The sequence below is a fragment of the Sinocyclocheilus grahami genome, unplaced genomic scaffold (genome assembly GCF_001515645.1).
Source record: "Sinocyclocheilus grahami isolate Dianchi unplaced genomic scaffold, SAMN03320097.WGS_v1.1 scaffold426.1, whole genome shotgun sequence".
Classification (NCBI taxonomy): domain Eukaryota; kingdom Metazoa; phylum Chordata; class Actinopteri; order Cypriniformes; family Cyprinidae; genus Sinocyclocheilus; species Sinocyclocheilus grahami.
In genome coordinates this window covers 1,166,495-1,178,339 of record NW_015505605.1, presented here as the reverse complement: position 1 = coordinate 1,178,339, position 11,845 = coordinate 1,166,495, and the positions used below count along the sequence as shown (strand labels likewise).

At 40.3% G+C, this 11,845-nt stretch overlaps 1 protein-coding gene across 4 annotated transcripts in view; it reads left to right on the top strand.

Annotated features, from left to right (window-relative positions):
* The first annotated feature begins 9,632 nt into the window (after nucleotides 1–9,632).
* Nucleotides 9,633–11,845, top strand: part of LOC107551539 (eukaryotic translation initiation factor 4B-like) — a 26,568-nt gene continuing 24,355 nt past the window's right edge. For all 4 annotated transcript variants that reach the window (XM_016233170.1, XM_016233172.1, XM_016233171.1 and 1 more), the window contains exon 1: nucleotides 9,633–9,701. In XM_016233170.1, the coding sequence (XP_016088656.1) occupies nucleotides 9,689–9,701 (13 nt within the window). In that variant the 5' untranslated portion in view covers nucleotides 9,633–9,688. The remainder of the gene's footprint in view (nucleotides 9,702–11,845) is intronic.

The window sequence follows — 11,845 nt, the reverse complement described above, 5'->3', positions numbered from 1 at the left end:
TTTATTAGCAAAGAACTGTACTACAACTGCTTTGTTACCAACTGAAAAAAATGGTGCAGAAACAATTTTAAGTCAGAAATAGCTAGTAAATTTCATAAACAATTACAAAGAAATGGCAAGTAACATTGAATTAAATGTGAAATTTTGAAGTAGAAAAACTGATATAGAATTTTCTTGTAAAACGTCCTTTAAATAATCTTTGTTTTATTCACAACTTCAAAAAATAACTTTATACAGTGCAGCGTAAAGAGTTCAACAACCCAAATCTTTTTTTGTTTTCAGTCTTCAGCTAAATAAAAGTGTTACGGATGGAAGGATACGAGAAGGCAGGGTCGGATCCAAGTGCAGCTTTAATGTCACAGCGAAGTCAAACAAAGGCAGTAGGTCAAAACACAGGAACAGACAGACTAGGCTCAGGCATCGCTAGGCACAGAGTCGTAGCAAACAGACAGACAATCATCAACATACACAATACTTCGCAGTGAGTGTGTGTGTGTGAGAGTAACCTTTATAGTGCTCCAGATAGACAACAGGTGTGTGTGTGTGTGTATGTGTGTGTAATTAGTTCCAGGTGCGGGGCTTGTGGGAAATGTAGTCCATAGTGAGAGCTGACTGATATCGTGACAGTGCCCCCCGCCTAAGAGTGGCTTCCAGACGCTCAAACCAGAATTTCCAATTCATAGTCCACAGTGGAGTCGACGGCGGGAGGAACCATGATGGAGAGACTAGAGTTTTGACCGACGGAGACGGAACCGAGGGAAGGGGAGCCCAAGGCGGAAGTGGAGCGCCGTAGAGGCGGGGTGACACTGAGTGTTCGGAGGGCCGTGATGGAGCCGACGGCTCTGGCGACTGAGGCGCAGACGGGGATCCGGAAGGCCACGGTGGAGTTGGAGCAACCGAGGACCAAGGCGGAGCCGGAGGGACAGAGGAGCCCAACGGAGCCGGAGAGATGAGGCAAAGCCGGAGGAGTGTAGTCCTGAGACGAGGGCGGGTCGACGAACGACCAAGGCGGAGCTGACGGGACAAGGAAGCCTGGTGGAGCTGGTGGACTGACGGACCACGGTGGAGACAAGGGAGCTTTGAGCCAAGGCGACATCAACGGCTCGAAGGACCAAAGTGGAGTCCAGGCCTCAAAGTCCGAAACCAGAGATCTGGGATCCTCCAACCCTGGTGCAGCTGGAGGCTGAATGTCCCGAGGCAAATCCTGACCGCTAACCACCCCTGACGGATGACCTAAGGGACAGACAGAGAACAGCGGAGACAGGACAAAGAGTATGACAGGCAGAGGAGGAGGGAGAGGGAGGTTGGGTGGGACAAAAGGGAACACAGCTTCATAATTAGTCTTTTTATCCACAAGTGAACAGGCAGAAAGTTCATACTCTGCCTCCTTGGCCGTGACAGGACAGGCAAAGAGCTCACAAACGGCCTCCATAGCCATGACAGGATGGGAAGTGAGTTGACAAACGGCCTCCATAGCCATGACCGGACGAGCAGAGAGTTCACAGACGGCCTCCATAGCCGTGACAGGACGGGCAGAGAGTTCACAGACGGCCTCCATAGCCGTGACAGGATGGGCAGAGAGTTCACAGACGGCCTCAATAGCCGTGACAGGACAGATAAAGAGCTCACAAACGGCCTCCGTAGCCGTGACAGGACAGGAAGGGAGTTCACAGACGGCCTCCATTGCCATGACAGGACGGTCAGAGAGTCCGCAAACGGCCTCCGTAGCCGTGACAGGACAGGAAGTGAGTTCATAGACGGCCTCCATAGCCGTGACAGCACAGGTAAAGAGCTCACAAACCGCCTCCGTAGCCGTGACAGGACGAGCAGAGAGTTCACAGGCTGTCTCCATAGCCGTGACAGGATGGGAAGAGAGTTCACAGACGGCCTCTATAGCCGTGACAGGACAGGAAGTGAGTTCACAGACAACCTCCGTAGTCATGACCGGACCGGCAGACAGCTCAAAATCAGAGTTATCCGCAGAATTCAGACAGTTCAGGAATAGGACTCACTACCGTGAGGGGAGCATATGCCGTTTCCCTGAGAGGTTCTGCAGAAATGGCCGCCACCTCTGGGAGGTCCGTACACTGTAAAAAGTAATTAGTTGAACTTACTTGGAAATCCTGTGGAAACTGATTGCCTCATTTCTCAAGCAAATTAATTTATCATTTTTGAGTTAATAAAGCTTACTGTAACTTTGTATATGTTACCAGAAAACTCAATTTGACAAGTTCAGCCAACTTAGAGATGTAAGTTAAGCTTAGTGCACAGAACTCAAACAAAACAGTTCTCTTAACAAGTCTGCTTTGTTCACATTACTAGACAAATGTGTGGAAACAGATTGCCTTAAATTTCTCAAGTAAGCTGTACTCAAAACTTAAAGTTGTTAATACCAAGACAGAAAACAGATTGTTAACACAACAATAGGGCATTTATTTGTTTAAAACAATGTTACTTCAAGTCATTATTTTTTAGGCATGCTATCAAATCAACAATTTAACACTGTAAGAAAAATTGCACATACTGCACTCAGGAAATAAATAGAAAAAAACAACAACCTCAAATACGGTTATCTAATAAGCATGTGTCCTATTCTGTGTACTAAACTCCTGAAACAATGGTGCCTTTTTGAAACATTGGTGTCTCTTTGTATACACTGTAAAAAGTAATTAGTTGAACTTACTTGGAAAACCTGTGGAAACTGATTGCCTCAAATTTCTCAAGCAAATTAGTTTATCATTTTTGAGTTAATAAAACTTACTGTAACTTTGTATAGGTAACTTGTGTATATGTATAGGTTTCCAGAAAACTTGAGTGTTGCTAACTCAATTTGACAAGTTCAGCCAACTTAGAGATGTAAGTTAAGCTTAGTGCACAGAACTCAAACAAAACAGTTCTCTTAACAAGTCTGCTTTGTTCACATTACTAGACAAATGTGTGGAAGCAGATTGCCTTAAATTTCTCAAGTAAGCTGTACTCAAAACTTGAAGTTGTTAATAAAGGCAGAAAACAGATTGTTAGCACAACAATAGGGCATTTATTTGTTTAAAACAATGTTACTTCAAGTCATTATTTTTTAGGCATGCTATCAAATCAACAATTTAACACTAAGAAAAATTGCACATACTGCACTCAGGAAATAAATAGAAAAAAACACAAACATCAACATCCCTTTTATGACACCTTGTAAATCTAGATTTACCATTTTCTAAATCAATAATGATCAATCATGAACAATTACACTGAAACATGCTCCATCACGCCACAATGACGTCTTTCTACATCAGAAGATTTTTCAGAGATTGCATTCTAGGTTCAGCCATTGAATGAAATCAAAGGTGTCCTTCAGTACTGGAGGATACTATAATTTCATAGCATAAATCCAAGTCCAAAGAGCAGGCATATCTTGGGGAGGATTTTCCAGATCATCCAATACAATTGTACCTTCCAAAATTATTGCAGTAGACATGGCATTAAATGCAGTGAGTTAGGTATGGCTCTAGAGTCCTCAGCTCAGGGATCACGCTCAATAGGCCGACTGACATCTATTCTTCATCATAGTCCTAGAAACAAGAATACAATATGACAAAAATAAGTAATTACATTTTAAGAGTACATATTCAGGTTAAACATTTGCAAACAAATTAATATCTGTGTATTATGTTTAGATATAAAGGCCTTTTCAAACTGAGCACAGCAGTGGATCCCAGAAAAAAAAAAAAAAAACATTCAATCTGTTGTACAAAAAGACAAGACAAACTGAACTATGTTATATTGTTTCTGTGTCCTGATTTTTTTCTTGCCATGTCTCAAGAATTGTCTGCATTACACTAAATAACCAGAATATAACAGACACAATTACTTGCAAAACATGTCTTGTAAAATCAGTAAGGTCCTTTTCAAGGAAGAGTGGAAGGCCGTGGAGAACTGCTATTCATCGCCCATTGATGTCAGATGTCTGTACAATTATTTAAAAAAAAACTCATATTTAATATCATTCAAAGCACAAGCATTCAGCATAACATAATAAATATCTACTTATTCTGTGCAGGGTTTCACAAAACTGCAAAGTATGATTTTTCATTAAGCACACCTATGTGAATAAGCATATACTATGTGGAAACATGGAATTGGAGAATTTTCATATTCCATAGCTTCCATATTTTAATAAGTTTTTCAGCAGTTGAGCTCTCTTTTCACTCAATAAACAAGTAGAACTTCCACTTCCACTGCATGAGTTTAAGTCCCCAAAAAAAGAGCACATAGAATATGACAAGAAAATGGTTATAATTAGTGCTGGGCATTGACGCACATTTAAAAACTATTTTAAATGAAGTTTCTACTCCAAAGAATTTTCTGAAATATAAACATTTAAACTGTGGTTGTGATGATAACTTCTTTTCATGACATTTGTTCAAACATTAAATACTGAAAAACGGATTACAAAAGACATAACTTGCTTTCATGACATTTGTTTCAAACATTAAATGCTGAAAAACGGATTACATAAGACATGATAAATTTCATTAAGTTGTACTGTAACGCTCAACATACTTTATGATGCTTACTCACGTTTATTTCATGTTATAACTAGTAGTAAAGAGGAAGATGATGTTTGTAATCTAGCTAGTACGCTAACTGACGGTTACAGTAATGCTCGTCAGTAAAAACTAATAAAATCTGCCTTTTCTTTTCCTCAAAAACGATAGCACACACTGTGACAATATAGTTTATAAGTAGATCACCAAAAACTTACCTAATCTTGCGGCCACATTTCAAACACGATCTGACTCTGAAGTTCAGTTCGTTGTCTTCTTCTGGTGATGTTTTGTTTAAACCAACCTTCCGCCACCTATTGGTCTAGAGTTATTAGGGCACATAGTGGGATTTAATCCAACAAACTAGATGCTCTTAAGTACTGTTTACTAAAGTTGTTTAGTTTAACTATTGCATCCACCTGAAAGTTCACATAACAGTGTAATTAAGTAAATTCAACAAATTTGTAAAAATCAGTTATGTTTACTCGCTTTTCTTAAGTAGATTCAGTGATGACTTTTTACAGTGTAGCGGGTGTCGCCTCCTCGGCTTCTCCTACAGCGGGCGCTACCGCTGAGCTTAGAGGGATTACCAGCGCTGAGAACACGGACACACCAGCCGCTCGCACTGATCTCAGCGGGGGATCCTCCACACTGGAGACCAACCTCTGGCGTTTTGTGGTCAATTCAAGGGGAACAGCCGTGGACGAACACAGCTCTGGTTCCTTAGCTGCGACAGGATGAATCTCGCCAACGGCCACCATTACAGGAACGGGATCTGCCTCACCCACAGTGACGGAAGATCCGGACACCAGAAGAGCATAATCCATGAATTGGACCAGTGATCCAGGAGGACCATCTCGGACAAGGTGAGCTTTTAGTGGCTCGTTTAGTCCAGGAGCAAAAAAGTCAATGAGCATGAAATCCGGCAGGTCTGCATAGTGTACAATATCTCTAAAGGTCTGGCTATGGTCCTCGAGGGTTTGTGCTCCCTGTCGTAGACGGACCAGTTCTTTTGCCAACTCCATCCTCAATCGGAGTGGCAAGACACGGCTGCTGGATCCTCGGTGGTGAAGTATTCTGTTACGGATGGAAGGATACGAGAAGGCAGTGTCGGATCCAAGTGCAGCTTTAAAGTCACAGCGAAGTCAAACAAAGGCAGTAGGTCAAAACACAGGAACAGACAGACTAGGCTCAGGCTCAGGCTTAGGCTCAGGCTCAGGCTCAGGCATCGCTAGGCACGGAGCCGTAGCGAACAGACAGACAATCATCAACATACAGAATACTTCGCAGTGAGTGTGTGTGTGAGAGCAACCTTTATAGTGCTCCAGATAGACAAAAGGTGTGTGTGTGTGTGTGTAATTAGTTCCAGGTGCGAGGCTTGTGGGAAATGTAGTCCATAGTGAGAGCTGACTGATATCGGGACAGAAAGTTAACTCCGGTTTAGAGTTTTGGTAAGAAATTATTTTGTGTGCTCCACTAATTACTGCCAATGACTACACATGCCAGGTAAGAGAAACCGAATGGCAGAAATGAGGCAGCACTGCGGTCGATATGGAAATTAGCACAGTATTTGCATAGCTGCAGCTCTCCAAACTGCATATAATCACGCAGAGATCACATCGATGACTCTCTTATCTGAAATAAAACCCTCTTCCTGGCAACATGGTGACATCAGAACAAACACCAAATCAAAACAAAAACCTGAAACTCTTATCACCAAAAACTGGACCAAAGTTGTAAGAATGGAAGTGAAACCAACCAGCAGCCAATCATAGTACACTATCACTTCTGAAATCAATGATTCTGCAAGCACATGTGACGCAGCTGGTGTCTAGTGTGAGGGGAGAATCCCTGTTGCCAAAACAAAGACTGAGCTGTTTGGTCAATATCTTAGACACGGCCTCTGAGGTTATGCACTGAAAAAAGATGAATGCTTAAGATGTGGGTGTCACCTTTGCCTCCCACCACCTCATCTCTGTTGAACTGTGGGATGTTCTCTGAAACTTGGCGTGCTCCCAATCCTCCCACGTGCTCCAGCCTTGCCCTTCAGTGACCTATTTGACACACAGAAGTTGTATCTATGGTTACCGCTCTGAAGTTTGGGTCAAAACAAACCGATAAAAAAAGAGGGAAAGCCTTACAGTCATGCCTGATGTTCCCTCGCTTATTTCTACTCTCGAATGAGGCATGGTGTCATGTGGCATCAGCTTCCTGTTGCAATAATTATGAAATATGAGCTGAATTGATTCCTTTTTCCATCATCTTAAAGACTTTTGAGTTGGTGAAAGGATAAGAGAAGATGTTTGGTGTCATGATATAAAACCGTGTCGATTCAGCACCTACCACAGGCACTTTTTTTACTTTTTTACTCACTTGAGCATCTGGTTTACACTTCAACCATGAAACTATGTGCGTCACATGTGCTTTATAGCGTCGGCTTTCCGGAAAGCACAAATGAGATTTGGTGTGGGTTTACACTTTCTTTTCTGTCAATGACAACACTGCCACCCTGTGCTTTATGCAGACATAAAATGCAGTTTTATGTGACATGCCACTGACTTCTAAAATCATTTCTATTTCTTAAAGGGACAGTTCACCCAAAAATGGAAATTTTGTCATTATTTATTCACCCTCATATCATCCAAACCTGTATGAGTTTCTTTCTTATGTTGAACATAAAAGAAGATATTTTGAAGAATGCTGGTAATCAAACAGTTGATGGTCCCCACTGACTTCCATAGTTTTTCTTTCCCTATATACTATGAAAGTCAATGGGAACCAACAACTGTTTTTTCATCCAAATATCTTCAAGAAAGAAACTTATACAGGTTTGGAACAACATGAGGGTGGGTAAATAATGACAAAATGTTCATTTTTGGGTGAACTATATTCATTTAATTATTTCAATAATTATTACGCCATATATCCTAATGTTAATTGAGAGACTACATGGATTGTGTATTTGAACTGCCAAAAAGCTAAACAGAAACATACGAAACTTGACAAAACACATTAGACACCTTCACTGTTGTACAATATGAACATCAGCCTTCACCTGATATAAACATTGTAAAATAACTTGCATTGGTCATTAACAAAAGTAAACACAATTTAACACGGGGATTCCCAAACTTTTTGTCAGCTGAAAAATATTTTAAATATTTACCTGAAAGTAACTTTAAGTTAATATTTCAATAATTGAACAACTCACAGATTTCTGACGTTGGTTAATGGTCTCATAACATAGAGGTAAACAAATAAAATATTTCATCTTTTTAGTAAGTGTTTTATTTTGATTATTTATTATATAGGTTTCTTTTTTTTTCTATCATTTTTTTTTTCATCTCACAAACCCCACTTTGGGAAACCCTGCCACTTGCTGGTTTAACAGTTTAGCAGTTTATTAACCTTCAAATATGAATATGTATGAAATAATATGATGACGTTTATAAATATTTAAATGTATTTGAAATAATGATCTAAATTATATAGTATTAAAGTAATTTAAGTTATCATAAACTTAACTTCTATAAATAGGAAATAAAACTTACATTTATACAGGCCACATGGTGTATTTTTAAGTCCTACTTCAGGTAAAGACCTTGCTCATAAATATTAATTATGTGACGTTTGCCCATTAACTTGAAAGAAATGCATTGCTAATACTGCTGGTGAATAAACAAATCCTTCTATTTTAAGTGGATGGTTCATGCGTTAATATTTATTAATAAATTAACATTTATTAAGTTACTTTCAGTAAGGTTATCAAACCAGATCTGGGGCCTGTACCATGAAGCCGGTTTAGCTGGCTAGCCAGGTAAGTTTCAGTTTAGTTTGCACCAATCCTGGGTTTTAGGTACCATGAAAGTGGCTTGGCTTTTAGTGGCATTCATTGCCTTAGTAACTTACACTCCACAGCTAACCTGCTCCGGGGCAGGTTATGTTCTGGTTTAGAGATCTCAAAGTGAAATTTGACCAATCAGCTTCAAGCAAAGTGACACATCTCTGACGCAATGAAGCCACTCCCTCAGTTTCTCTGACTCCAAATTAAAGGACGCTACATAGTAAAACAAGTTTAAAGATCAGATTTTTAGAGATAATTTTTTACAATTAGTTTATATGATTTATATAATTATTATACCCTTAAACCATTACAAGCTAGCTTAGTTTAATAGTAATTATTGAGCTTTTATTTTAAATTAATATAAACATATAGATAATATGCAATATAAATAAGTTTTAGAATCAATAGCTTTAAACATGTCTACATATGAGTTTAGATTTTTAAGTGTTTTTATACCAATAAATATGATCAACTCATAAACTAACTTTACAACTTTTACTTGCACTTATATGGCAAGATGTAATCTTTAAGCTAGACTTTTTCATGGATAGATCGTTTCATCTTGTAAATGTGTTTAAATTTTTCATATTGTTCAATCTTTTCATCTTTGGTAGTGACTCTCTCAGGAGAAGTGAATCACAGTTTCGAGGCATGTGATTGGCTGTTCATTACTGATGTCACTCTTTTGTGTGCACGTGCTCAATTATCTCAGGATCAAGCCTGAGTTGACAGAGAAAGTTGATGATCAGCTTCATCGTACCAACAAAGCCTGATTGGACTGGTTTGGTTTGAACTAATCCTGTAACCCCGAGTTTGTTCAGCCACCATCATGGTACAGGCCCCTGGTTGTAAACATAATTGAAAAGTAGCCGACGAAGACGCTTTAGTGTGTGTATATGTGTTATGATGTGTCTCACTTTGAAGCTGATAATGATGATATGATGAAGACACTCTTGCAGTTGTTCTCTCCAGCTTTTTTCAAAGCTCGAGCAAGTATTAGAGGATGACAGAATGCTGACACGATTTGAAGCTGCCCTCTGCTGGTCAAAACACAACAAAATACAAGTATGCTCTCCAGTTATATAATTATCTAATGCAATGAACTTCATGCCAAACACGGTATATGTGTACAAATATTTTGGGGAGCACGGTTTACACGCATTGACAACAAGATTAAACTGAACCCTAACCATAAAGACTAGGCTACATTACCCAACCCGCCGCGAGCGCAGCGCTGGATGCGTGTCGACGTCACGCAGCAAGACACGCCCCCATCCGGGGATATGACACGCACTGCTTCTCCAGCATGGCGGCTGCAGGTGAGGGTTTTATAGATTTGTGCCTGGGCCGGTTGGGAAATTTTGGGTGCGACGTGTCATTAGTGTCAGGGAAATGTCATTCAGTGGCAGATAAAGTGTGTCGCACCCGTGATGGACTCGATTTAGCGGCGAGGGCTGATTGTAAAAGCTTGATCTCGAGTTGTGAAGGGACGCTGCGTAGAAACTGCACCAGCCGCTGTGTGTATGCACGAGAACATACCGATCAGCTTATTTACTTTCTATTCCCACAACACGGAAGCGCTGTTTACATGTGCAAAACGGCGCAATTTTACTCAGACAGAAAACGAAGCACATGCAGCCAAGCCCGTGTCTGTATGCTTGCTGCTTTGTGTTGTTGTCATTGCATTGTAACCGTTTTGTTTTTCCACACATACATGCAGTATTGCTTTGCTTTGTTTACAAGACACGACCGAAATAAACAACTGGCTCGAGCTCATGTACCCGTGAATAGTTGTGTAACCGCAGGCGCAGAGTTGAGGGAGGGGCTGCTGTAACTTATTACATTCCCTTTGCACTTTCCCGCGTTTATCTCACAAAATACATCGCCTTGTATGAGCATAAATAGATAACATATTTTGGTGCTAAGTGCATGTCCCTTGTTTGATTGCAAACTTAACCACGGCATTGATAAAACAACAATTATGTTAGGGCTGCTCTCATTGGCCTTCTGCACTGTCCCGGGACAAACGCTCAGTGCAACTCAATTAGAGATCTTCTCAGAATGCACTGTCCCGGGACAAACGCTCAGTGCAACTCAATTAGAGATCTTCTCAGAATGCACTGTCCCGGGACAAACGCTCAGTGCAACTCAATTAGAGATCTTCTCAGTCTGCACTGTCCCGGGACAAACGCTCAGTACAACTCAATTCGAGATCTTCTCAGAATGCACTGTCCCGGGACAAACGCTCAGTGCAACTCAATTAGAGATCTTCTCAGTCTGCACTGTCCCGGGACTTATTTATCTTACTTTTGTTATTATTTACTTATTAATATATTTTTACTTTTTATTATTAGTAGAAGTATTTTTTCTATTTTTTTTCAGATCTTTATATTATTATCATTTATGTTTATTTACTTTTTTGCTCTTTATTACTATTATTATTAGTAGTAGTGCATTTTCTCTTTTTAATGAATTAATAATAGTTATTATTTTTTAAACCACTAATTTCCTATTTTTGTTTGCCATTGTTACCATGATTTTGTATGGTAAACAGTTGAGCAGATATTTTAGAAGTTCTTTTTTCATTGTCGTTTCATGACCTCAAGCACAAGGCTTGAATTGTCAAATGAAACTCTTAACTAGGGTGACCATCCGTCCTCTTTTTCCCGGACATGTCCTCCTTTTGGACCTTAAAAAATGCATCCGGCCGGGATTTCTAAATCGCCCAAAATGTCCAGGATTCGGCTTTTGCTTTCTACAGACGCCATTCATAGTGTGCGTTTTTGTATTAGAGCCCTGAAGAAGACCGTGTCCAGTCCCGCCCGCTCCCGCAAACATTCTAATATTGCATATAATTTTCGCACATCAGGGGGCCGCTATCAATAGTGAACTATAGAGAGTATAATCTCTTTTGAATGAGTGCTCGCTGTTCACTTTCGATTTTGCGATCACACTGCGCTCTGTGTAAAGGAAGATCAGATATTTGAGCTCAGGATGTGTTGAGCAGCAAATCCTCCAGCATGGTCTGTCAGCCATCTCTCCTCTCAACCCGTGATCAGTGAAATCTGACTCCTGCAGCTCGTGTTGGATGCAGAGTTGTCAAGTCCGCGCTTTTTTTTCCCAATGGAATTGGGCTATTCTTAAACTGTTGCCATGGCTTGATTTTCCCCCGTGGGTTAAAGGTTTGAAATGTTGCATAAATTACATTTGACTGAAATGCTTGTATTGAAGCATTTTGCATTCTACCTGTGATAAAACAGATGTTAAGTTTTGTGAAGGACGGCCACTGGTAGGAAGCTTTTTAGCTGTGTTTATGATAAGTATGCATAACAGTGACTGTAAAATATGTATATTAGATATGGAAATGACATAGTTTGAGTTTTGATATTTGAGATTGCGCTACTTTGGGAGCTTTCGGCATTACTTGAACCACCAACCAACCACACCTCAGCCCGCACCCACT